The sequence below is a fragment of the Sapajus apella genome, unplaced genomic scaffold, assembly GCF_009761245.1.
Source record: "Sapajus apella isolate SASKATOON/1434 unplaced genomic scaffold, GSC_monkey_1.0 scaffold29, whole genome shotgun sequence".
Lineage (NCBI taxonomy): Eukaryota > Metazoa > Chordata > Mammalia > Primates > Cebidae > Sapajus > Sapajus apella.
In genome coordinates, this window is record NW_022436969.1 from 22,970,859 (window position 1) to 22,998,387 (window position 27,529).

Below are 27,529 nucleotides of genomic sequence, written 5' to 3' on the forward strand. Positions count from 1 at the left end.
AAAAGTAAAAGGCACTCATTTAGGCTGGTTTTCTTAGTAGAGCCCGTCTTTTGCTTTAGATTCTGTTCTCCTCTTTTCCCCAAATCTTCCAAGTCCTCCCATACAGGCTAGCTTTCCTGGGTCTTCCAACCCCTGCCCTTTTATTTATTTATTTATTTATTTATTTATTTATACATACATTTATTTTGAGCCGGAGTCTTGCTCTGTCGCCAGGCTGGAGTGCAGTGGCGCAATCTCGGCTCACTGCAACCTCCGCCTCCTGGGTTCAAGCGATCCTTCCGCCTCAGCCTCCCGAGTAGCTGGGACTACAGGCGCGTGCCACCACACCCGGCTAATTTTTGTATTTTTAGTAGAGATGGGGTTTCATCATGGCGAGAATAGTCTCGATCTTTTGACCTCGTGATCCGCCCGCCTCGGCCTCCCAAAATGCTGGGATTACAGGCGTGAGCCACCGCGTCCGGCCCAGACAGGTTCTTCTGATCAGGCGATAGGAAACACACTGCCTCCTGCGGTCGCTCCTTTATCCCCGCAGCGGCACGTGCCGCAGCTGCAGGTGTTTAGTGCTGATCCCCTCCCCCCGAGTGCCTGCAGGTGTGGTTCACACGGTATCTCCCCCCAGCACACCGTGGGCGTTCGTTCCTTCCAACGACTTGCTCGGCGTCGCGGTTCAGGCGGTACACATAGAGCTGCGAGGTCCCGGCCACCAGGAGGTTGCGCTCGCTGTTGTTGAAGAAGTTGCAGTCCATGAGTTGGAGAAACCTTTTACCTCATTGACACAGCAAGCTGAGCATAAATATGTTATCAGAGAAAAGGATAGCCTTCTCCAACAGTGCCCTTAGCCCAGAGAAATCTGTCATTAATGACAGAGGTCAACATGTCATGGTTCTCAGGGCCAGGAAGATCATTTAGAGCCAGGAACTCCTCCAGAGGTATCCAAGGGCTAGCAAGCATCCCTGTGCCCACAGGTGAGGCTGGCCCTGCCCAGAGTCCCATGCTCAGCCCTGTGCTGGAAAGTTCTGTGTGCCCTAGGTATGTCACATCCAGACAGACTGGAGAGATGCTAGACTGGGGGAGCTCACTGGAGGTTTTTAATAGATGTTAAAATATATTTCTGTCACCTGTGCCTCACTTCTCAACTTCTCCTCTACCAACAGTCATAATCACCATGACTGCAACTCAGAGTCGCTACCCCGACCCTCCCCAAGTGAGAAAGCTCTGTCACGGCCTTCCTTGTCATTCCCCACTCTTGCAGCACAGCTGGCCCTCTGTACCTGTGGGTTCCACATCTATGGATTCAACTGACCATGGATTAGAAATACCCAGAAAAGAAATTACATCACTACTGAACACATATGGACTTCTTTTCTTGTCATTATTCCCTAAACAATACAGCATAACTATTTACATGGGATTTACATTGTGTTAGGTATTATAAATAATCTGGAGATGATTTAAAGTATACAGCAGGTTATAAGCAAATGCTAAGCCCTTTTATATAAGGGACTTGAGCATTCTTGGATTTTGGCATCCAAAGAAGATCCTGGAGTCAATCCGCCAAGGATACCGAGGGCCAGCTGTATTGTCCTAACACCTCTGTGCTCTCCATCTTCCACGTGGTGCCATCATCCTCTTCCTAAAATCTCTTCCATGCATTTTATAGTTTCTTCCTTGGCTGCAGTTCCCCATCTGTTCACATATGGTGTCCATCTTTTCCATTAGATCTCAACATGTTTGTCATAGTTGTTTAAAGTTTTGTTGGATAGTTCCAACATCTGGGCCATGCCTGGGGTTGGTTCTGCTGTTTGCTCTGTCTCCTAACAATACACTGGGTTTTCTCTCGCCTTTTCCTGTAACTTTTGTAGAGAAAAACAGTAGAGATTGGGAAAAATGATATTGATGCCTAGAAATGGCATGCCTCTTGTCTTGTACAGACATCACAGCAGTGTGAGGCTTGGAGTTCATCTGGCCAGTGGTGAGCTGGACTTGGGTTTTAGGGTGGTGGTTGCTTTCTTTAAAAGTTTTATTGAGCTCACCTACCATACAACTGACCCATTTAGAGTAGACAATGATTATTTTTTTTGAGTTGGAGTCTTGTTCTGTCACCAGCTGGAGTGCAGTGGCACCATCTCAGCTCACTGCAACCTCCGCCTCCTGGGTTCAAGCGATTCCCCTGCCTCAGCCTCCCGACTAGCTGGGACTACAGGTGCACTTCACCATGTCCAGCTAATTTTTTGTATTTTAGTAGAGACGGGTTTCACTATGTTGGCCAGGATGGTCTTGATCTTCTGACCTTGTGATCCACCTGCCTCGGCCTCCCAAAGTGCTGGGATTACAGGCATGAGCCACTGCGCCCGGCCGCGTTCAATGGTTTTTAATATAGTCAAATATAGATTTGTACACTCATCACCAAAATCAATTTTAAAATATTTTTATCACCAAGAAACCTCAGCTGTCACCCGCCACTCTCCCGACCCTACCCAGGCCCTGACAGCCCCTCCTCTACTTTCCCTTTGCTTTCTATCCTGCTCCTTCGTAGAAATGGACTCATTCATACAGCATGCAGCCCCCTGCACCTGGCATCCTTCTCTCGGTACTCTGCTGCCCAGCCTCATCCTTTCTAGCACGTGTCAGTGCTTCATTCCTCCTTATCGCAGCACAGCACTGGGTGTCTGTGGGGTGGGGGTTTCTCCCTGCTCCTGCTCCATCCTCAGCTCTCCTGTCCCTGCTTGGCTGTCCCCGGAGGAGGCCTCCCTCCAAACTCTGGCTTGGCATTTGGTGTTTACCTTCTGGTGGGGGCTGGGGAGATGCCAGATTCTCCTGGTCCAGTCCTGCTCCGGGTCAGGCCCGCTGAGCCTGGGCCTGAGACTTCCTCAGTGCTCCGGGGGCCCCCTCCAGGCCACCACACCCCACCTAGCAGAGTGCTGGGGAAGGCAGCCTGTGGCTCCCAGTGGCAAGCCAGGCAAGCAGGGAATGGCCCAGCCCTTCACCGCTGGGGAGCTGAGATGGAGGAGCACAGTGGCACCTGCACACCTGCACCAGGAGGGTGCACTCTGGTTCTCACCCCACCCCAATTTCTCACCAAAGCCCAATGGAAGCCCCATGTTTCTGGGGCTTCCAGGCCCTCTGAACTGTGGGGCGAGCACACGGACGTTGCTCGTGGAGCCTGTTAGCCTTTGGGCCACTATCCTTCCCACTTTAGGAGCCAGCTCGCCCCTGCTGTGCTTTGCCAGAAGTGGAACAGGTCGCATCTCCTGTCTTGGAGGACAGTCCCTGTCCCTCCTTGGAAGTTGGTTGGAACTCTGTAACCACCAGGCCTGTGCCCATTGCTGTCACCCTATCTGTGGCACTCAGAGACAGCTATTTGGGGCAGGGTCTAGCTGTTTGTGTCCCTAGAGCCAAGAACAATGCATGGTATGCAGTTGACACTTAATATATGTGTACTGCATGAAAGAGAACTGATAAATTTGTGATTCTTAAACAGGGATGCATAGCAAGATTTCTGAGGAGTGAACCCCCCGCCGCATCTCCACCCCACCACATCTGCCCCGCCACATCTGCCCCGCCGCATCTCCGCCCCGCCGCATCTCCGCCCCGCCGCATCTCCGCCCCGCCACATCTGCCCCGCCGCATCTCCGCCCCGCCGCATCTCCGCCCCGCCGCATCTCCGCCCCGCCGCATCTCCGCCCCACCTCACTTGGAAGCACTGTCAGTCTTTGATTCAAGCCAGGAGTCCCTGGGTCAGGCTCCCTCAGCACGTGTACCCCACAGAGTGAACCGCCTGCAAGGCCAAGGAGATTTCCCTCTGTTGTACGCCTCCCTCTGGGCACCCACCCTGGAGCTCTCTGTGCCCTGGGTCTAGCCTGCACCCAGGGATGTGAGCCCCACTGGCCTCCCTGCAGCAGGCCTCACCCCAGCATGAGTGCCCCCAGCAGCTCAGGGAGGGTAACCGCTTGGACATATATAGCCAGGTATCCACTGTGTTCAAACAGGGCCCCGTGGTGCAAAGGGGAGTTGCTAAAGATAAGACGATCAGGTTGAGGGCTCTCCAATGTGGTCCGAATCAGCAGAGAATTCTGAGTCACCCATCAGGAAGTTTTCAGTTCAAACCTGGCCTACCAGAGTGACATAAAAGTATATGTTTGTCAAAGCATAAAAATAAAACATACAGCAATATTCCATAACTTTAAATGCAGTCATGTGCCACACAGGCCCCCATCTGCACATTCACCCTGGGCCCTACAGATGTAGGGAGGGCCCGCCGTCCACAGCTGGCCGCCAGCGAGGGCCGGCTTGCCTGATTCAGGCACCACCCTCAGCGCTGGGTGCTCTGAGATCCCGAGTTACAGATGAGGGTCTCAAGGTGCATCAAGCCCATCATATGGACCACTGGCCCGTCAGTGAGCACAAGACTCTAGAGCGAGGCCCACTCTGGCAGTCTGACCTGAGAGCCTGAGAGGGCAACACCAGGACACCCCAGGCTTCCCAGCCTCCCCGTGGCACCCTCCCACTTTGCAGCTTCCTAGAGCCCCTTGTACTGTACTGGGTTGTCCCTGTCCCAGGCACTCCCTGGAACTCTCTGGAACAGGCTCCTCTCATATCCATTTGGCCTATGGCCATGGTTCTCTGGCTGACCAGACTTTTTTAAATACTCTGTGTGAAATATTATTTTTCCTTTTTTAAAAAAAAATTTAGGCCAGGCACAATGGCTCACGCCTGGAATCCCAGCACTTTGGGAGGCTGAGGCAGGCGGATAACCTAAGGTCAGGGGTTCAAGACCAGCCTGGCCGACATGGTGAAACCCTACCTCTACTAAAAATACAAAAATTAGCCGGGAATGGTGATGTACCCGCCTGTAATCCCAGCTATTCAGGAGGCTGAGGCAAGAGAATTGCTTGAACCCAGGAGGTGAAGGTTTCAGTGAGCCAAGATTGCACCACTGCACTCCAGTCTAAGCAACAGAGTGAAAATGTGTCTCAAAAGAAAATTTTTTTATATGAAATGCTTCATGAATTTGCATGTCACCCTCCCCGCAGGGCCATGCTAATCTTCTCTGTATCATTCCAATTCTAGTATACATGCTGCCAAAGCAAGCACGAAATATTATTTTTCAAAAGAATCGGAACCCAAGAAAATACATTTAACTCAACTGTGCTAACACAGTCTGGTGTTTGGCAGGTCCCCAGGCCACCCTTTATAAACGTTGACTCCCCCATTTGTAACCAAGACCGCTCAGACTACCATGGGTCAGGGAAGGTTACATTCATCCACCCATCTACACTGGCCCCAGTCCCCACTTGCCAGATCAAGAGGACTGTGGCTGCCCTTTCCAGGAGAACCTGCAGAGAGTAAATTGTGACAACACTTCACTGAAGGCACCAGATAGCAGGAGAGTTTAACGCCAGCCTAACTCAGAAGTGATGCCTGCCTCGCCTGGCTTGCCACTGAGAGCCACAGGCTGCTCTCCCCAGCAAGGCAGTGGGAAGTAGCAAGTGTGTTCTAGTCCTTGAAGTCATGGTAATACCCAGGGCCCAGAGACAGGGCAACACCAGGGCACCCCGGCCTTCCCAGCCTCCCCAGCACCCTCCCACTCTCCACTTCCTGTCCTGGCCTCTGCCTCTCCCTGCACACATGGCAGGTGGAACGTCCAGTTCTTTCTGAAGAAACTCCATCTTCTATCCACCAAAAGGAACATCATATAAAAATACCAGGGTCTGATGTCATTCATTTTTCCAAATTTAGGGGTTTAGTTGAAAATAACACTACCCTAGTTAAAGGCATCAGCCTAGTTCAAGAGCCCGATCAGCTCCCTGGGTCCCCTTCCCCAGGGACTTCTCAGCATTTGGAGAGGATGAGACCCTCCTGTCTTCTTCCTCCGTGCAGCCCAGAAAAGGGCGGGCGAAGAAGAAACACCCGTCACCCATGTCCCATGTTCCAAGCGTGTGTAAGCACCAGCGCTCAAACCTGGGCAGTGAGCCTGGAATCCTCACTACACAAGCATGAAACAGAAGCAGGTGTTCTGAGAAGCAACACTGTGATCAAAGGCACAGATGAGACAGCAAGACAAAGAGGAAAGTGGGCAGACAGGAGTGTCTGGGTAACTGAGCTCGCTCAAAGCACCAAGGTCGTGAACTCCATCACTGCCTTCAACCCAGAGGAGGGGCCCTGTCCTTGGCCTACCCCCTGCCTGCCCCCATAGGAAGTACGGGGGCCACGGGCATGTGCCCACAGCTCCTAGATGGCACTCAGCCCTCAGACCCCAGGAATCCCTGCCCATACCTCCCCAAACCTCCTTCTAGGGCCCCTTCCTCCTGCAGGATGGCCTGGGATGGCTGTGGGTGGGGGAGGACTGACGTGCCCACAGGCATGTACAGGAGACCCGTCCCTGTGTGGGACAGAATGGGAGGTGGGCCGAAAGGCAGCTGTTGAAAGTGAGGACTGCAGACAGAGACCAGCCCCCACTGCCATGCCCTGAGGCCAATCAACGAGGAGTCCAAGAATTCTACCAATTTCTTTTTCTTTTCTTTTTTTTTAAGACAGGGTCTCACTCTGTTACCCCAGCTGGAGTGCAGTGGCAACGATCATAACTGACTGCAACCTCCGCCTCCTTGGATCAAGCAATCAATCCTCCCATCTCAGCCTCTGGAGTAGTTGGGATTACAGGCATGTACCGCCACGCCTGGCTAATTGTTTAATTTTTTGTAGAGACAGAGGCCTCATTATATTGCCCAGGCTGGTCTCCAAGTACTGGGCTCAAGCAATCCTCCGTCAGCTTCTCAACGTTTTAGGATTATAGACATGAACCACTGTGCCCAGCCTAGCCCAAGGATTCTAAACTGGAACATGGCTTTCCAGATACCACAGTGTATTTTTTAAGAGAATGTGTCCTCTACGCCTTTTTAAAGTTTGGTTTGTGACTTGTGTGCATTTGGACACACTACATCACAAACAGCCTCACCCAAGGAGAGTGAGGGCCATGGAACCGGAAGGCAGGAGGCCCAGAGCCTGGAAAGCCCCAGGCCAGGCTGACAGGGTCAGGGCTTCACCTGCCAGCTCCCAGCAGGGGGTGACCACACACACCAGGGAAGTCAGGGCTGGGGTTCAAAGAGAGGCCAAGGCTGCAGAGAGACTAGGAGCCATTTTGGGAAAGAAACGTGAAGTCATGTTTTGCACAACAGAACTGTCCCCACCAGCCGGGGAGGCCTTGGTTCATTCCTCAGGGAATCTCTTGTGTCCTGCGGGGCCGGCCTCTGATGAGAAGGAAGGGAGACAAGCTTTGCAGGGGAAGGTTTCCTCCCAGTCTCCTCACTCCTCCAGCACAGCGTTTCTCCAAAGTCCATTCCGCGGGCCCCAATCCCCACAGACAGCGCAGAGCAAGCAGGGGCCCAGAAACCAGCAGATCGGCTTCTCCCTTGTCAAATCCAAGTGACAACAGACTTCCTGAAGCCACGCTGACACCTGCTTTCTGGCTCAATCAGACCCTTGGACTTAAATTCCAGACCAAAGACTAGCACTGATGGGTGGCTATTTCAGCAAAGGACCAAAACTTCTAAACTAGACACTTTCTTTTAAACCACTTGATAGCTGCATTTCTTTTTTTTCTTTTTCGTTCCCCCACCCCCCCCCCCCCCACCCCCAGATGGAGTCTCAATCTGTCACCCAGGCTGGAGTACAGTGGCGCAATCTTGGCTCACTGCAATCTCCACCTCGCGGGTTCAAGCAATTCTCCTGCCTCAGCCTCCTGAGTAGCCGGGATTACAGGCACCTGTCACCACACCCGGCTAATTTGTGTATTTTTAGTAGAGACGGAGTTTCACCAGGTTGGAAAGGCTGGTCTCGAACTCCTGACCTCGTGATCTGCCTGCCTCGGCCTCCCAAAGTGCTGGGATTACAGCGCTACAGCGCGCCGCCGATGGCTGATTTCTTACAGAGACCAAAGGTGGAGGAAGGGCTGTTCCAGGGATGCACAGGCTCTCCGCTCGGGCTCCCCACACTAGATGGGTTAACTAGCATTCGTTGGAGTCAGGAATTAAGCAATGGAGGCAAACAGCCTAAACAGGGGTGTTTGAGGCCTCAGGAGAAGGTGACTGGGTAATCTCAGGCTCAAAGTTTGAAAGCGGAGCTCAGGGGCTGGGCTGTGGCCTTCTCATCACAGCCACACGCCTGTGTAGAGAGGTGTGGGGACCCACAAGGAGGCCGAGGAGCAGCACTGGGGTGAAGAGAGCAGTGGGAAGGCGGGGGACCTAAGGTTTAAAAAAAAAAAAAAAATCCGCCATTTGGAAACATTTGCAAAACTCCAGAAGAAAAACTTTTAAAAGTTCTCCACTCCCAAACACAAACATGCACACACACAATTAGGATTTTCCCAAAGTTTTCATCTATCTAAAAAGAAACTGCCAGTGCAAATTACAGAACATCGTCTCTTCCTCCCGTGGGGCGTTTCCACAGGCCTGGGAGGGAACGCAGAGGATACCACTGAGGTCCCAGCCTGAAGCGTTCACGCGAGGAAACTCCCGTAAAAGCCCTGACGCACGCACATTCTGACTGCATAGGCCAGAAAATCCGGCACTTTGGAGGCTGAAACGCTCTTGGGGGTCCCCCAGGACAACAACTTCCGTTAACAGTGGAGTCCGCTGAAGCGCAGAGCTAACAGAAAACAGCCAAAATTAAAATCCAAGTCACCCGACCGGGCATCGGCGGTCATTCCCTTCCACCACACAAAACTGGCCAGGAAGAGGGACTCTTGCGCGCCCTCCCAGACCGAAGGGCATTTCTTCGCTAATGCGCGAGGGAGAGGCTGCGTAGACCCGGCGCAGGGGGTGTTCATTTTCGGATCCAGGCCTGTAGTCACTTCAGCTAAACCCCGTTTCAAAGGGGTGGGGGTAGTCAGTGCGGAAGGGCCCCTGTATCTCCGGAGACGGAAACAGCAGGACTGGGAGGCCCTAAGCACGTGTGCCCTGGGTGCGGCTGGAGGGCAGAGGTCAGAGACCCCGAAAAGCTCCACCGCCGCGCTCCACGGCCGTCTCTCCGCTAGGCTGGACTCAGCACGGGCGGCTACAGGGCTCCCCGCAGCGGCGCTGAGTCCTCGCGGGCCATGTCGGCTCCGCCGCCCCGACGCCCTGGCCCGACTCGCGTCTCCCTCGGGCAGGGCACCGCGAGGGGCAGCAAAACGGCGGTGTGGGCAGGCGCCGCGGTCCTTCCTGTCTCCTCCCCGTCCGCCCGGGGATCGTCCTTTTCCGCCCGGCTCCAAGCAAGTGTCCCCCGACTGGCGCGCCCGCAAGTCCTCCCTCGGCTGCTCCTGACCTGGCAGCGGCGTCGAGCGGGGGCGGCGGGGCGGGGCTCACGGCCATTGGCGGGCGGCGGGACGGGGGCGGGGGCGTGGAGGGTCGGTCCCTGGGCGCTGGGGGCCGGCCGCAGTCGCTGCCTTCATCCACAGAGCCAGTGCCCAGCGCAGAGCCGCGCCCGCGATGAGGGAGATCGTGCACATCCAGGCGGGCCAGTGTGGGAACCAGATCGGCACCAAGGTGGGCCGGGCGCCGCACTGGGTTTCCCCGCGGGTGGTCGGCTGGCGGTCCCCGGGTCTCCTGGCGCGAGCCCCTGTCGGGGCGCGCACCCGCTCCGGCGCCCTGGGTCCTCCGAGCCGGATGCGGACCCGCGCGGGCGGCAGGGAGGGAGCACCCAGGGCGTGGCCGGCCGGGGACCCTGTACCCCTCGCTCCCCACCCCCATCCCAGCTGGGAGCGGCCGCTGGCGGCTCAGGCGCGCCTGGAATTCGGCCGCCCGGGAGCCCGGGGTGGGCGCGGGTGGGGACGCCCCGGGCTCCGGGTTCTGAGCGTCTGTTTCCCCGCCTTGCCCTGCCCAAGTTTTGGGAAGTGATCAGCGATGAGCACGGTATCGACCCGGCCGGAGGCTACGTGGGAGACTCGGCGCTGCAACTGGAGAGAATCAACGTCTACTACAATGAGTCATCCTGTGAGTAGCGAGGCCGCCGCGCCCTGCCCGGCCGGGACCCGCGTGGACGCTCGGGCACGGCCTTCGCGGGCGGCGAGTTTGCTTCGGGAAAAGTTCTCCCGGGATGTAGCAGGATGCCGGGCCACTCCCTTCGCTCCTCCGGGGCGGGAAATCCGCTGTCAGTTTATTCAAACAGCTGGATTTGGCCTATCCCGAAGTCTGAGCGCTTGAACGGGACCACCCGTTAGTGTTCTGAAATCAACGCAGCAGTTCCTGCCCAGCCTTCTCTGTCTAGCTGGGCTCGGTGGCTCACGCTGTAATCCCAAAGTCCTGGGAGGCCGGGACGGGAGGATCATTTGGGCTCAGGAGTTCGAGATCAGCCTGGGTAGCATAGGAGACACCCCCCCCCCCCCGCTGCCACCGCCTCCTCTACAACAATTTTTAAATTAGCCGGGCTTGGTGGCGCGCACCTGTAGTCCCAGTTACTGAGAGCTTGAGCGCAGAAGATCGAGGCTGCAGTGAGCTGTGATCGTGCCACTGCACTCCAGCCTGGGTGACAGAGAGAGACCCTGTTATAATAAATCAGAGCGTTTTCTGAGAAAAATAAAGCTTTTTTTTTTTTCCAGTTTAAAATTTTTTCCAGTTTAAAATTTCTTATTGGGGATTCTTGGCTAAAAGTTTGAAAAACGCTGTCTTAAGTACTTTTGTGGTCCCTTGCAGACCTCCCTGGAAGTTGAAACTGCAGGCAGTTCTGAGCAACTAGTGGAGTTTGGTAAAATTTCCAGGCTATGATTTATCCAAGTTTAGAAATAATATCATTCCTGTCCTGAATATCTACATATATATATTGGGACTACACTTATACATTAATTCAATAATTTTTATTATAAAAGCAGTGCATGTCCTTCACAAAACAACAAAAAGCAAAAACATAGAACTCCCAGAAAGTGGCAGGTGCTACCCTTGCACACACATGCGATATCTCCTGGGAGATATACTTTTGGTTTATTGGAGGCTCCACTTTGGAGACACTTTCTGCTTGTCCACACAAGAGCTGGGAAGTGCAGTATGCATGAATCACTAGGTTTTATTCATTTAAGCAACAATGACAAAAGGCTGGGAACATCAAGTAATGGAAGATTAAATTTCTAGAGGACATTAAGGACAATTCCAGTATACACTGCACTTCCTGGTAACCCCTCGGCCCAGCTTGGATACATTCATTTTGTTTTTTTTTTTTTTTTTTTGTATTTTTAGTAGAGACAGGGTTTTGCTATGTTGGCCAGGCTGGTCTTGAACTCCTGGCCTCAGGTGATCCACCTGCCTCAGGCTCCCGAAGTGCTGGGATTACAGGCATGAGCCACTGCATCCAACCTGGTACATCCATTTTCGATCTGGGCATGTGCACTGCAGGACAGGAGTTGATGAGTGGGTCCTATTTGGAATCATATTAACCTTGTCCTCATTGGGAACGAGTTCTAGCCCAGTTGGCATGAAAATGACACACAAGAACACTCTGACTCAAAATGAGAATGACTCTGGGGAAACAGAGCCAGTGGAGTGCTCCCAGTAACAAGGTGCTCAGATTGCACATGGGCACAGGTATGTGTATGCGTGGGGGAGGTGTCACAAAGTGGGGAATTTCATCCAAACCTGGCAATTTGCTGTAATAAATAGTTTATTTCCATGGTGCTAAAATCATAAAACTTCCTAACAGGAAAGAGGTATCAGGGTGAGCTGGAAAATACAGTAGGCAGGAAGTTAGTGGACTTGATTTCTCATCTTGCTGCTTCCTGGAACTTCCTCTGCCAGATCATGCCTGGGCTGGTTCTTCATTCCAGTGTTGGTTCTGGGATTTTTTTTTTTTTTTTAAGAGACAGGGTATCACTCTGTAGCCCCAGGCTGGAGTGCAGTTGCACAGCCATGGCTCACTGCAGCCTTGACCTCCTGGGTTCAGGTGATCCTCCCACCTCAGCTTCCAGAGTAGCTGGGACTAGAGGTGCACACCACCTTAGCTAATTTTTTTTTTTTTTTCCCAGAAATAGGGCTTTGCTCTCTTGCCCAGACTGATCTTGAACTCCTGGGCTCAAGCAGTCTGCCCACCTCGGCTTCCCAAAATGCCGAGATTACAGGCTTGAGCCAGTGTGCCCAGCCAATTCTGTGATTCTAAGAAAGTGCCTGTACCCTCTCTGAAAAGACCCTGGTTGATCCATCCCAAGCAGCTATAACTGGTGGAACTTGAAAGGGGAAAGTCCATTATTTCAGAAACCTGAAAGTAACTCTTGTGGGTGGCTCTTTTCTCCTCTAGCTCAGAAATATGTGCCCAGGGCCGCCCTGGTGGACTTAGAGCCAGGCACCATGGACAGCGTGCGCTCCGGGCCTTTTGGGCAGCTTTTCCGGCCTGACAACTTCATCTTCGGTACGTTCCATCTTTCTGACGTTCTTCTTTAAAAAAAAAAAAAAATCAGTTTATATGCCAGGTTTAAAGCATCACGGGTCATACAAAAACTGTGAATGGAAATCAGCAGTCCCCAGCCCCACCCCTCCCGCCCCCAGCTGGGTTCATCACAGGGAACAGTTTTTTTAAAATCTTGACTTTTTTTTTCCTTTTTTTTTTTTTTTTTTTTTCTGAGACGGAGTTTCGCTCTTGTTACCCAGGCTGGAGTGCAATGGCGCGATCTCGGCTCACCGCAACCTCCGCCTCCCGGGTTCAGGCAATTCTCCTGCCTCAGCCTCCTGAGTAGCTGGGATTACAGGCACGCGCCACCATGCCCAGCTAATTTTTTGTATTTTTAGTAGAGACGGGGTTTCACCATGTTGACCAGGATGGTCTCGATCTCTTGACCTCGTGATCCACCCGCCTCAGCCTCCCAAAGTGCTGGGATTACAGGCTTGAGCCACCGCGCCCGGCTAAATCTTGACTTTTTTGGTAGGAAACGACCTCTGTATCTCTAAATGAAATTCTTCTACTGATAGTTCTTGATTAACAAGCAAAAACCAAGAAACAATTTTAGACATCAGTTTTTTTCTCCCTGTCATTATAAAGTTATTTTGCCTTTTGTTTTTGGTTCCTATATTGGTTTTATCAGAATTAGGTAAATCCTTTTTTCCTTGCTTCTTCCACCTAAAAAATGATGGTAAAACCGATCTTTCTGCAGACTTCTAAAGAAAATTATATAAAATTAAATGAAGTGGTACCATTAGTGTTATCAAGTAGAACCTACAAGATAGGTGGCAGATTTGGAAGTTTCCCACGTGACTGTTTTATTGCTGGAGACCACATATCTATTTACATTATTGCAAAAAAAAAAAAACCTCACCCAACCAAACGTATTTCCAATACCTGGGAAAGGCAGTGTTTTCCAAGAAAATGTCAGCATTTGAAGGCTGATTCTAGCTTAAAGGCACTACAATGTAGGCATCAAATACATCATGAAAAATCTACATTCCAACCCCTTTCTCAAAAAGCACCAACCAGGAAGAGATAGTTTAATTGAGGGTAACAGGCTATCCCATTATCTAAACCATTCCAGAGAAAAAATAATGGGAAACTTCCAACATTTCCAATGAGGCTAGGGTAGCTTCTGCTAGAACATACACGTGAAAGCTCTATATCAAACTCACTTAAAAATATAGATGCAAAAATCCAAAATAAAATATTTAGAATATCAAATGCAGTTGTGTTTTTAAAAAATATTAATAGCACATTGTGACCAAGTAAGACTGAGAAGCAGATAGTGTAATGGTTAGGAGTCTGGCTGTGCTGCCATACTCCCTGGGTTTAAATCTTGGCCCTGCCACTCACTAGGTGGACTGAGACTTATTTAATTTATTTGTGACTTAATTTCCTCATTGTAAGTGGGACTGTCTACCTTTTAGTGAGATGTGAGGATTAAATAAATACTTAGAATGTCTAGTACAAAATCAGTGTTTGATAAATATTAGCAACATCCCAGGAATGCAAGGATGGTTCAACATTAAGAAGCCTACTAATAGATTAAAGACAACATTTTAATAGATGCCCCCAAAAGTGTTTTTTTTTTTTTCTGACTCCCAGCAGGAAACAATTTTTCTTCTTTTTGACAGAGTCTCACTCTGTCTCCAGGCTGGAGTGCAGTGGCGCAATCTTGGCTCACTACAACTTCTGCCTCTGGGGTTCAAGCGATTCTCCTGCCTCAGTCTCCCAAGTAGCGAGGTCTACAGACGTTTGCCACTACACTTGGCTAATTTTTGAATTTTTAATAGAGATGGGGTTTCACCATGTTGGCCAGGATGGTCTGAATCTCTTGACCTCATGATCCACCCTACTTGGCCTTCCATAGTACTAGGATTACAGGCGTGAGCCACTACGCCAGGCCAGGAAACAATTTTTTTTAAAAAAGATAAAGTTTTGGATGTGTTCCTGATTTGCAGAAGACAAAAAATTTCTTTGTAAGTTGGAAGTAGAAAGAAACTTCCTTTATTTACAGATTATCTACCAGAAACCCATGGCAACATTATACTGCCTGGTGAAACATTAGAAGTGTTCCCAGCAGAATTAGGTATAAGAAGCAAATGTCCATTTTCTCTATAATTATTCCATGTTCTGAAGGCTTTAGCCAGTGCACAAAAGCCAGAGAAGGAAAAGATGCAAATCTTGTAAAGGAAAAGACAAAACTGTTATTTGTAGATGAAATTATTCTCTTGGAGTTTCCAGATAGGCTGTCAGCTGAAAAATGACTAGAACTTACAAGACTTCAGTAAGGCAGCCAGACACAAGATAAAAGTATTCAGAAATTCATAGTTTTGCTCTCAGGCGACCAATCCTTCTGATTAGCCTGGAACTGGGAGGAGGTGTTCCCCAGGATGTGAGACTTTGAGTGCTAAAACTGTCAGGGTCCCAGGCAAACTGGAACAGAAGAATCACCTTAAAAGCAATAATCAGTTATAAGATACATGGGGGAACACATCCTATTCACAATTGTAATAAAAGCTAGAAATACCTGGGGACAAAATGTCCTGGTGACTAGAGGTGAGAGGCAATTAAAACAAAATATTTTTTCTCCCACCAGATTGGCCAGTATTTTAGAAGCTGCTAAGAGCTAGTGTTGGTGAAAGTGTTTGGGAAAATAACAGCTGTTCAGAAAACTACTTTTAACAGATTGAGCAAATCAATAATTTCCATCCAAGAGTTCCAGTTCAAGGAATCTGTTCTGCAGAAATGCTCACATATGGAGGTTGCAGATTGGCCTCCAGAACAGCTGAATCCATTCGCACGCCCCTCTTGCCCTTACCACCACCACATGGTGTGTCATCCTTCAATTTGGAAGGACTGCTCTGTGAGCACTGTAGTGGACCTGACTTGGATAACATTAATACTCTGTATTGTGAGGAAGGAAAAAGGACCACCCCATTTTATACAGATCAGCACTGAACAACTCACTTACTCAGTAGGTATAGACTCAGCAGCCACAGTTTCTTTCTGGACCACATTCCCAGGTCACAGAGTTAACATAGCCAGGAAGACAGAGCACCACACCAGGAGAGGGAAACTGAGCAGCTGACCCTAGCTCTGCCCGTTGGTGGCATCAGTTCCCTTCTCTGAATGTCTTCACTTTATGGTCTGAAATGAAGGACCTCCAAGCATTTCGGTGTCGTAGACCCATGTAAGAATCTGCAGGAAGAAATGGCCCTATCACCCCACTTCCTTGTAGAATTCTGCCCAGTCGTTTCCCCTTGAGGTTCAGTGGATTTTTGGTAAGAATCTGAGTGGACTGCTAAGATATCTTGAGTCAGAATTACAGTTGCCTGAGTCTGCCATAGTCTCAGCAAGCTTTACCAGACACAATTCATGTATTTCTAACCAATACACCTTCTAGAAATCACACCTCTTAGATAGGCAATGTGTGCACACGGTGCGCAGCTGGAAAAGGCCACATAGTGAAAGCCCGCCTCCCTCGCCACCTGCCTCCCCCTGCAGGAGTGCTTCCTGAGATACGGAAACATTTCAAGCACATCTGTGAATTTTATAGATAAAGAAGATCTTAAAGTTTTACTTAAGTAAAATATATACCTTCTTCAAAGAAGGATATGAAACGGCAGTAAAAGACAGGCATAAACGTAGCAGTTTACAACATAGGGTCAACTGTGAGCTCAGCTGTAGCTGAGAATTAATTTTAGCTCTGAGTTTCTGGCAACTAAATCCAAAAAAGGAAGCACAGCAGGTGACACAGCTGACATTGTCTCATGAAGGGGAATATAACCTTTTAACATATTTAAAAGGGAGCTCTCCCTGCCATCCTGAATGACTTGTATTTATTTCTTTCTGATTTTTACTTTGCTTTGCTTTTATTTTTCAGCAAAAACTAATATAATCACATTCTTAAAAAGTTTAAAGCTAGAGTTAAAAAAAAATTTCATACGCTCTTCATGTTAGTATAATCATTGTTAGCACTGAGGTATTTTTTTCACATTTGTTTCTTTCTATTTACTGACTTTCATTAGTTGTAATCATGGTATCATTTATATCTTTTTCCATTGAACATTATATTATAAACCATATTTCATATTACTGTTTAGTTTCTAAAATACATAATTTTCAATAGCTCCATAATGTACAATTCTTTATGTAACTTTATAATGGCCAATAATCAGGAAGCTGTTTCTTTCCAACTTTTTGCTCTTTTTTTTTGAGACGGAGTTTTGCTCTTGTTGCCCAGGCTGGAGTGCAATGGTGCGATCTCGGCTCACCGCACCCTCCGCCTCCTGGGTTCCAGCAATTCTCCTGCCTCAGCCTCCTGAGTAGCTGGGATTTCAGGAATGTACCACCACGCCTGGCTACTTTTGTATTTTTAGTAGAACAGGGTTTCTACCTGTTGGTCAGGCTGGTCTCAGACTCCCAACTTCAGGTGATCCGTGTGCCTTGGCCTCCCAAAGTGCTGGGATTACAGGCGTGAGCCACCACACCTAGCCAACTTTTGCTCATAAAAGGAATATTGAGGCCAGGTGCGGTGACTCATGCCTGTAATCTCAGCACTTTGGGAGGACAAGGCGGCAGATCATGAGGTCAAGAGATTGAGACCATCCTGGCCAACATGGTGAAAACCCATCTGTACTAAAAATACAAAAATTAGCTGGGCATGGTAGCGCATGCCTGAAGTCCCAGCTACTTAGGAGGCTGAGGCAGGAGAAGTGCTTGAACCCAGGAGGCGGAGGTTGCAGTGAGCCAAGATCGTGCCATTGCACTCCAGCCTGGCAATAGAGAGAGACTCCGTCTCAAAAAACAAACAACAACAACAAAAAAAACCAAAGGAATATTGAACATCTTCTTAAATTTGTATATTCCTGACTTTGACTTCAGAATAGATTCTCAAAAAGCAAAATTACTGGGTCAAAGAGTGAGGAGATACAAGCCCTTTTTACACACTTCCAATTGAATTAATGCCACCAGCAGTAAAACCCTATTCTACTAAAAACACAAAATTAGCCAGGCGTGAAAATACAGTTTTTGCTGCACTTTTGCCTGAAATTAAACTTTTCAAAGAAATGTAGCAACTGAATGCTTATTTTATGAGAGACTCAGGGCTTTATAAAAAATGTAAGAACTGCTCTGAATTTGGCTTTCTATGCTGACATAAATTGTCATTGTGAAAAAGAGAAACCTGCACACATATACCAGGACCCGCACATAGAGGAGCCAGAAGACAGGACATTAAAATGCATCTCAGTGCTTGCTGCACTGTTCCCATGGGCAGGGTGTTTAGCCGAAACTCACACCACGCCCATTACTGCTTTTTGAGAGAAAATAGGAAAAAAAAAGTATCCAATTCTACATGGTTTAGTATGTTCACAGTCAGACTTGTTACACAGGGCTTCATGTACCCGTGGTCAGTTTTAGTTCTTAAATGGGTGGTAGGTGTGTAGAGATTCATGATATTATTTTTCATATGCTCTTGCATGCCTTAACTCTGTCAAAAGAAAGATGTCAGTTTTCTAAAAGGTGTGGTCACGAAAAAGGCAGCTTTCATGGAGAAGGTTTACGGCAGGTCATGGCTGTCTGGCCCAAGCCCAATCTGCCCCAGTCTTGGCAGCAACTGAGGGAGCCATCCAGTCTGGATGGGCACCTTGAGGTGGCCTTACCCACCAGCTGCCAGCACAGTGCAGTCGGGACCTGGCCAGGTCTTAGAGAGAGTCAAAGCCATGAACTGACCTTTATGAAATGAGTGCATCACAAACTGTGAAGTGGTGAGAAGCTAGTTTGTCATAGCCGCCACTTCAGCAATTGTGTAGGTTTTCTTTGGTTTATTTGAATCGAACATTTGGGAGAGTGTAAGTTCTGTCTAGCTGTTGATAATTGGGATCACGAAGATTAACAAATTATGACAGACCTATGGTACTCATTTAGTTAACTAATTGTCCCTGTAAGCTTTCAAAAATGTTAGAAATGACCTTTGGTGTTTAAAAGCTTTCCCAAAATTGCTTCTTGTATCTTTGCTTCATCTGACATGCAACCCTATTTTTGATTCAGAATGTTTTAAGTTTTCAACAGGTTGTTCTGACATGATATGCCTTTAATTGGAATTTTAACAAGTTGACACTCTTTTTAGTTAAGAATTGTGAATTGTTTAAATGAATATGCTTGTTTTGTTAAGATAACATATTTGTTAGGCCGGACACGGTGGCTCATGCCCATAATCCCACCACTTGGGGAGGCCAAGGCAGGCGGATCACGAGGTCAGGAGTTCGAGACCAGCCTGACCAACATGGCAAAACCCCTACTAAAAATACAAAAAATTAGCTGGGCATGGTGGCATTCGCCTATGATCCCAGCTACTCAAGTGGCTGAGGCAGGAGAATGACTTGAACCTGGGAGGCGGAGGTTGCAGTGAGCCGTGATAGTGCCACTACACTCAAGCCTGGGCGACAGTGAGACTCCATGTCAAAAAATACATATTATAATAATAATATATTTGTTATGGAGAAGAGAAGTATCCAGAATGTATGAACATTCTATATTGTTTAGCTAAATAGTTTTTGAGTTGTTCTCCAGTAAAAGAGGCAGGATTGTCTGTGAACTGGAGATGATCCATCCTCACTGGCTTTATACAATATTGTTTCAGTTAGAGTTGGTAAATTACAATAAACCAGTGTCATTCCATTTTCAAATAGAGTTTGAAATGATTTAGGAAACACAAACTTACATTAGTAGTGTATTCTTTCAAAAGTGAAAGTTACCTGTAATCCCGACACTTTGGGATGCCCAGATGGGCAGATCACCTGAGATCAGGAGTTCGAGACCACCCTGGCCAACATGGTGAAACCCTGTCTCTACTAAAAACACAAAACATAGCTGGGCATGATGGCAGGCACCTGTAATCCTCAGCCTCTTGAGTAGCTGGGATTACAGGTGCATGCCACCATGGCCAGCTAATTTTTGTATTTTTAGTAGAGACAGGATTTCACCATGTTGGCCAGGCTGGTCTCAAACTCCTGAACTGGTGGATCCACCTGCCTTGGCTTCCCAAAGTGCTGGGATTACAGGCGTGAGTCACTGTGCCCAGCCCAACAAATATATTATTTCAATAAAATAAGCATATTCATTTAAACAATTCCCAATTCTTAACTAAAAATAGTGTCAACTTGTTAAAATTCCAATTAAATCCCAGCTCAGGAGGCTGAGGCAGGAGAATCGCTGGAACCCGAGAGGCAGAGTTGCAGTGAGCCAAGATTGAGCCACTGTACCTGGGTGACAGAGCAAGACCCTGTCAAAAAAAAAAAAAAAAAAAAAAAGGAAGAAAAGAAAGCTTCCCAGTTGGGCACAGTGGCTCATGCCTGTAATCCCAACACTTTGGGAGGCTGAGGCAAGTGGATCACTTGAGCCCAGGAGTTTGAAGCCAGCCTGGCAACATAATGAGACCGCCTATGTACAAAAAAAATTTTTTTAATTAGCTAGGCGTGGTGGTATGCACCTGGGGTCCCAGCTATTCAGGAGGCTGAGATGGGAGGATCGCTTGAGCTGGGAGGTTGAGGCTGCAGTGAGCCGTGTTTGCACCACTGCACTCCAGCCTGGGCGACAGAGCAAGACCCTGTCTCAAAAAAAATAAAAACTTTTCCTTAATGAATTGCTGGTTGTATAGCAGGAGTGCCTATTCGATTGTTGGAAAGTTTTGTGGGAAAAGAATGAAGCACCAGAAAGTTAAACATTCTTCCAGTCTCTTTCTACATTGCTAACTTTTTCTTCCAGATTCAGGGCTAGAAGATGGGGCAGGGAATGCACAGACCCTTGACACTTACTCCATCACCCAGTGTGAGCTCAAAACCAGAGGGGGAACTCTGAGAAAACCCTGGGGACCTGTTGCAGCCCTACTGGCAAAGCTTAGAGTTGGCAGCCTCGTGCTAACTGTCTGGCGTCACTGACTAACATCACACCGTATCAGTACAGAAGACATTCAGCTCTTGACTCCCAAATATTTAACCGGAACGTCTGTTGCTATGAGACAGTGGCAAAATATTTTTCACAATTCACCAGCTTCCTACTTTCTTCAAGAGCACAGAACACTTCATGGCTAATCATACTGTAAATACGGAGGAAGCTGGGTAAATGGTGTGAGCTGTCGAGGTAGTCAAGTTTAGCATCTCCATCTACTCACAGCTAGCTCAAGTCTGATTGATTGGGGTTCTATGTTTGCCAAAAACCACTTAACTATTTTCAGCTGTTGGTTTCTGATATATTTTTTTTTTTTTTTGACGGAGCTTCGCTCTTGTTACCCAGGCAGGAGTGCAATGGCACGATCTCGGCTCACCACAACCTCCGCCTCCTGGGTTCAGGCAATTCTCCTGCCTTAGCCTCCTTAGTAGCTGAAATTACAGGCACGCGCCACCATGCCCAGCTAATTTTTTGTATTTTTAGTAGAGACGGGGTTTCACCATGTTGACCAGGATGGTCTCGATCTCTTGACCTCGTGATCCACCCGCCTCGGCCTCCCAAAGTGCTGGGATTACAGGCTTGAGCCACCGCGCCTGGCCTCGGTTTCTGATATTTTAATGAATTAGGTCCTCGGCTATTTTGACAGTTGCCCTGAGTCTTTCCTTTGTAAAATGTGACAGTTCTAGCCCCGAGTGTGGACCAGCCCCGAGCCTCTTCCTCCCAATGCCTGCATTGTAGTCCTGCCAGGTGCTGCCTGCTGGGCTGGGTGGGGAAGGGGTGGGGAGAAGTTGGTGCAGGCTTAGGAAGGACAGTGACCATTTTCTCATCTGCTAAGAGAAGACAGCTAGGTATCACTGTGCAACACAGCTGGGCAGGAAGAAAGAGAATCCTTGTTCATAAGAGAACAGTCACATTCTAGATGCTGTCTAGGGCTGTGAACAACACGAGGAGACGGCCATCTGAGAGGGCTGAAGTGGCCGGGCCACAGATGTGCTGCTGGCACACAGCAGGCATCTGCCTAGCTGGCCCCTCTGCAGAGCCACAGGGCCTGTCCTGCCAGTGGCATTGGGCTTTGGACTGCCAAATGGGGCAAAGACAACAGAAGAGAAAGGCTGAGCTGACTTCTCAGTGGGGCTGAAACAGATATCTGGGGTGGCTGGTACTGCAGACCAGTGCAAAGGCCCGCTGTAGTCAGTTTCGGCTGGCCGGTTCTGCTCACTGGAAACTTCAGTATTTCTTATTTAAATATCTGGTTTTGTTTGTTTGTTTGAGATGGGGTCTCGCCCTGTCACCCAGGCTGGAGTGCAGTGGTATGATCATAGCCCACTGCAGCCTCAAATTCCTGGTCTCAAGCAATCCTCCCACTTCACCCTCCTGTGCTAGGATTACAGGTGTGAGCTACCATAGCTGGCCTTAAAGAAAAAAAACAAAACAAACAGAAAAAAAAGGGTTTTATGTTTTCAAATCAAAGTTAAAGCAAACTGCTTGTACACACTTTTTTCAAACAGTACACATAGATTGTGTATACAGCGCAGAAAGGGAAAGCCCTCATCCCTTCTACTGGTGGCCCCTGAGGTTTTATTCCGTAGGGAGATAACTGAGTATGTAGACAGTTGGGCTGTGTCCTGCTGTCGTTTTTTTTTTTTTTTTTTTTGACAGAGGGTCTCTTTTCCCCCAGGCTGGAGTGCAATGGCATGATCTTGGCTCACTGCAAACTCCACCTTCTGGTTTCAAGTGATTCTCCTGCCTCAGCTTCCCAAGTAGCTGGGATTACAGGCACCTGCCACCACACCCGGCTCATTTTTATATTTTTAGCAGACATGGGATTTCACCATGTTGGCCAGGCTGGTCTTGAACTCCTGACCTTGTGATCCGCCCGCCTTGGCATCCCAAAGTGCTGGGATTACAGGGGTGAGCCACCGAACCTTCTGATTTTTAAATATATTCTATCAATACATTTAACAGAATGATATAAGTTCTTTAAGGTGATTATACTGTTCTCAGAAATTAAAGTTATATTATTTGCAACTATTTGATTTATGAAAAAATAGATGTTAACTTTAAAATGAATGAGAAGTATCTAGCATCTAGTTTTTTCAGATGTTCATTAGCCAGGTGTAGTGGTACGTTCCTGTAGTCCCTGCTACTCAAGAGGCTGAAGTGGGAGAATCACTTAAGCCTAGGAGTTCAAGGCTGCAGTAAGCTAAGGTGGTGACAGTGTATGCTAGCCTGGGTGACAGAGTGAGTGAAAGCCATTGCATTGTGTGAAAGTTGCAGTGCCCAGAAAAGCAAAAATGAAAATTATTTCCTCCCACTCCTCTTTAAGTGCATCTGTTCATAGGTACACACAGACCTGTATAATTTTTACAGTTGGGAAAAAATGCTTTTGCTAGTGAAATATTCAATTTTAAAATGAGATACAATGAAAAACAGGATTTTAAATTTAAGAGCCAATCTTTCAGATTCAATTTTTTTCTAGGTAAAGTAAGATATACATAAGCTTGTCTGGCGAAATGCACCATTATGCAGAAAACAGACTAGGTCCTTTATTTTATTTTTTGAGATAGGGTTTCGCTCTGTTGCCCAGGCTGGAGTGCAATGACATAATCTTGGCTCACTGCAACCTCTGCCTCCAGGGATCAAGCGATTCTCCTGCCTCAGCCTCCCATGTAGCTGGGATTACAAGTGTGTGCCACCACGCCCAGCTAATTTTTGTATTTCTAGTAGAGACAGGGTTTTGCCATGTTGCTCAGGCTAGTCTCGAACTCCTGACCTTGTGATCTGCCTGCCTCAGCCTCCCGAAGTGCTGGGAATACAGGCGTGAGCCACCATGCCCAGCCACTAGGTCTCTTTTTAGTTACTTGAAATCTGGATAGAATACAGAAATCTTTCAGGCATATTAAGCTCCTTTTCTCAACTGGCCTGGAAACAATTTGAGGGCAGGAATTAATCCTGTGCTTACTATTCAATTACAGGTACAGAATAAATAGTTCTGCAAACACTTTGCAACAGCAGTTCTGGATGATGAATGAGGGGCTCCACTAACATGAAAAAGTGTCAGTTTTGCAAAGAAAATACTTATACATAGTACAAAATTCAGAAAGCCCAAAAGAGAGAAGTCAGTTTTTTGTTGTTTTTTTTTTTGAGATGAGTCTCACTCTTATTGCTCAGGCTGGAGTTCAATGGCGCAATCTTGGCTCACTGCAACCTCTGCCTCCCAGGTTCAGGCAATTCTCCTACCTTAGCCTCCCAAGTAGCTGGGACTACAGGCACCTGCCACCACGCCCAGCTAATTTTTGTATTTTCAGTAGAGACAGGGTTTTGCCATGTTGCGCAGGCTGGTCTCTTAACTCCTGACCTCAGGTGATCTACTGCCTCCGCCTTCCCAAGTGCTGTAATTACAGGCATGAGCCACCGTACCTGGCCCGTTAAGTTTTGTAATGTATCTTTTGTTGCCTTTGAATTCTACCATGTGCGAGAATTACCTATTTAACGTGGAACAACCAGGCCAAAATGCATATACATCTTTAAATTGATTAGTAGCTACTTTGACTTGCCTAAAAACGTGCCAGTGTATCTGCTCAGCAGCGCCTTGGTGGGTGCCTGTTTCCCCGGCCCCTCCCTTTGGCTAACCGTACATCATGGAATCTTCAGGCTCTCCTTGTCGGTGACCATTTAACAAGCATGGTGATGGTACAGCCCCTTCCTGTTTAAACAGCAGGGGACTCTCTTGTTCTGTTGCAGGCCAGACGGGCGCAGGGAACAACTGGGCGAAGGGGCACTACACAGAGGGCGCGGAGCTGGTGGACGCGGTGCTGGATGTGGTGCGGAAGGAGTGCGAGCACTGCGACTGCCTGCAGGGCTTCCAGCTTACGCACTCGCTGGGCGGCGGCACGGGCTCGGGCATGGGCACGCTCCTTATCAGCAAGATTCGCGAGGAGTTCCCGGACCGCATCATGAACACCTTCAGCGTCATGCCCTCGCCCAAGGTGTCGGACACGGTGGTGGAGCCCTACAATGCCACGCTGTCGGTGCACCAGCTGGTGGAGAATACCGATGAGACCTACTGCATCGACAACGAGGCGCTCTACGACATCTGCTTCCGCACCCTCAAGCTGACCACGCCCACCTACGGGGACCTCAACCACCTAGTGTCGGCCACCATGAGCGGGGTCACCACCTCGCTGCGCTTCCCGGGCCAGCTCAACGCCGACCTGCGCAAGCTAGCGGTGAACATGGTGCCCTTCCCACGCCTGCACTTCTTCATGCCCGGCTTCGCGCCGCTCACTAGCCGCGGCAGCCAGCAGTACCGGGCCCTGACCGTGCCAGAGCTCACCCAGCAGATGTTCGACGCCAGGAACATGATGGCCGCCTGCGACCCCCGCCATGGCCGCTACCTGACCGTGGCCACCGTGTTCCGCGGCCCCATGTCCATGAAGGAGGTGGACGAGCAGATGCTGGCCATCCAGAGTAAGAACAGCAGCTACTTCGTGGAGTGGATCCCCAACAACGTGAAGGTAGCCGTGTGCGACATCCCACCCCGCGGCCTGAAGATGGCCTCAACGTTCATCGGCAACAGCACGGCCATCCAGGAGCTGTTCAAGCGCATCTCCGAGCAGTTCTCAGCCATGTTCAGGCGCAAGGCCTTCCTGCACTGGTTCACGGGTGAGGGCATGGACGAGATGGAGTTCACCGAGGCGGAGAGCAACATGAACGACCTGGTGTCTGAGTACCAGCAGTACCAGGATGCCACCATCAATGATGGGGAGGAAGCTTTTGAGGATGAAGAAGAGGAGATGGATGGATAGGTGGAATAGAGGAGCCGCCCCAGCTCAGATCCTACAATAGGCAAGTTCCTTCTTGAACCCTGGTGCCTTCTACCCCATGGCCCTGAATGGTGCACTAGCCTAGGTGTGTTGGTGTTGGTCCCTCACAAATAAAGCCAAGTCACATAATCAGTCATCTGGAACAAAGACAATACTTTAAAACAGCAGAGAATTGTGCGTTCTACCCAGTCAGAAGATAATACTATGGAGACTTTCTACTAGAGGACTTGAAAGAGAACTGAGGGGCCACAAAATAAACTTCACCTTTCATTAAGTGTTCAAGCATGTCTGAGAATTAGCAGGGGAGTTAGAAACAGTCATTTTCATCCTTTGTGATGAAGCCTGAAGCTGTGCCGTGTTGCCTTATTTGAATATGCAGTATGGGACTTTGAAATAATTGAGTCATAATAAAATACTAAATGTGTGTCTTCATCTCTCTAGCCATGTGCATACATAAGTTACTTTGTATGATTACAATGGCTGCTCTGGTCACTGGTCTCCCTGGGGTGAACTCCTTCCCTCCTCCAGTTTACTAAAACAACAGAGCAAACAGATCTTTAAATGGAGGTGTTAAGGGGGCAGCCAAAACTGTGCATAGCTGAAAAGCAATGCAGCACAAACAAAAGCCCCTCTTCCCATCCACAGCCACCTTTTAGACTCCCATAGAATCTTGCATTTTCCCAAGTCAGATCCTGGGCTAGGGTTCCCTAACTTGGCCAAAGGAGCCACAGGAAAGGCCTTTGGGCCTCCAGACAAAGCCAGGGGTGCTGGGCAGGAGCTGGGGCACCAGCAGCCAGCCCTGTGTAGAGGGATGGACCATTTTCTGCTGTGACCCATCACACTTGATGGCCATGTATTTGGAGTTTCCAAAGACAAACGACGGGCACAGGCAGTAGCTTCATTACTGCCTAGTACAGACCCCACTGTTCACAGCATTTCTGCTTTACTTCTTCCTGCGCTCCTGAAGCTGTGAACACGGGACTTACTCCAGCCACAAGAATGAGCATAGCGTGTCATCAGCAGTTGGAAGCATCATGTGCCAGTCATGTGCCCTACTGCTCTGCCTCCCATGTAGGCAGGCCCCCAGTCCCTCCTGTCCACCTATCTGGGTCCCTGGGTGACCATCCTGGGCAGAACCCGCTGTGGCCTGTGTTGGACAGGCAATGAGAGACAGACAAAGCTTTGTCATTTGGGGACACTGAGGGTCAGGGTTCCCCACAGCACAACCACAATGCCCTCAGTCTGTGATCCCAGGCCTTATGTTCACTAGCTGTATTTATTTTGTGTTAAGTCCCAGCCTTGGGCAGATGGAAAGTTCATCACTAAACACAGCAGCATGGCTTGAGGTGATCACGGATCTTTTTGCATAAATCTGAACTGAGACCACAGTAAAAATAAATCTTACCAGCTCACCACCCACATCTGTCCTAGAAACATGCTGCGTGTGGCCGTGGAGAGGAAAAGATCTATGCGTGAGCGGGCCCCACGTGGCGGTGGCACAGGTAGCCACTGTTCTTCCTAGCACAGAGGGCCACTTGCACAGGCTGAGCAGCAGCTCTAGGCCACACTGGCAGCCATCGAGTGCCTGGAACTTAAGGTGGCTCACTTCACCAGAAACACAGGTGATGTATGTACTGTCTGACTTTTGTCACTTTTTTTTTTTGAGACGGAGTCTGTGTCACCCAGGTTCACTGCAACCTCCACCTCCTGGGTTCAAGCAATTCTGCCTCAGCCTCCCGAGTAGCTGGAATTACAGGCGCCCACCACCATCCCTGGCTAATTTTTGTATTTTTAGTAAAGACAGGGTTTCACCATGTTGGCCAGGCTGGTCTCGAACTTCTGACCTCAGGTGATCCACCCACCTTGGCCTCCCCAAGTGTTGGGATTACAGGCGTGAGCCACCGCACCTGGCCTCTTACTGTCTTTGTCACTCTTACTGTATCAAGCCTGACTCACAGTAGGCCACATTCTGATCCCCCGGGAGGCCTCACAGCCAAGGCCTGTGAGAGGGCAGCCCACGCTTGCTCCATGCCTTGCAGTGGTGGGGTAAGGGGTAAGAGTGTCTCCTAATCATCTACCGCCTGTGTGGTAAAAAGCACATCCAACACCCTCATGACTGTGTGAGCCTCAGCCTGGAAACAATGCTTCCATTCGGCACTCTCGAAAATGCCCTATGAGGAAAGAAGCTGGCCAGTGTAACATGCCGGCAGGCCACCGAGACTGGCAGGTGCAGAGGTCAAGCTGGGGGTGGTCATTCTCCTGGCATGCTGAGCCTGTGGAGTCCAAACGGCTGCTTCCATGGCCGGCCAGAGGACAGGTGGGCACCTAAGGCTGCTGGGAAGTGGCCACAG

At 49.1% G+C, this 27,529-nt stretch overlaps 1 protein-coding gene and 1 non-coding gene across 3 annotated transcripts; one reads left to right on the forward strand and one right to left on the reverse strand.

Moving 5' to 3' along the window:
- Nucleotides 1-4,987: 4,987 nt before the first annotated feature.
- Nucleotides 4,988-5,094, reverse strand: LOC116561641. The gene has a single exon (XR_004273535.1). It is a non-coding gene; the product is annotated as a U6 spliceosomal RNA (small nuclear RNA).
- A 4,140-nt stretch (nucleotides 5,095-9,234) lies between these two features.
- On the forward strand, nucleotides 9,235-25,612 carry TUBB6 (tubulin beta 6 class V). Of its 2 annotated transcripts, XM_032293422.1 has the most exons (4): nucleotides 9,235-9,521; nucleotides 9,860-9,968; nucleotides 12,256-12,366; nucleotides 24,097-25,612. In XM_032293422.1, the coding sequence occupies exons 1-4, from the start codon at nucleotides 9,465-9,467 to the stop codon at nucleotides 25,158-25,160; spliced, it is 1,341 nt and encodes a 446-aa protein (XP_032149313.1). In that variant the 5' UTR covers nucleotides 9,235-9,464; the 3' UTR covers nucleotides 25,161-25,612. The 2 variants fall into 2 exon arrangements, with proteins under 2 accessions (XP_032149313.1, XP_032149314.1); XM_032293423.1 differs by lacking the exon at nucleotides 12,256-12,366 and having other exon boundaries at nucleotides 9,362-9,521; nucleotides 24,097-25,610.
- Nucleotides 25,613-27,529: the final 1,917 nt, after the last annotated feature.

Coding starts and splice junctions, on each gene's coding strand:
- TUBB6 (XM_032293422.1), top strand. CDS start 9,465: ATGAGGGAGATCGTGCACATCCAGGCGGGCCAGTGTGGGAACCAGATC. Junction 9,522..9,859: donor GGAACCAGATCGGCACCAAG/GTGGGCCGGGCG, acceptor GCCCTGCCCAAG/TTTTGGGAAGTGATCAGCGA. Junction 12,367..24,096: donor GCCTGACAACTTCATCTTCG/GTACGTTCCATC, acceptor GTTCTGTTGCAG/GCCAGACGGGCGCAGGGAAC.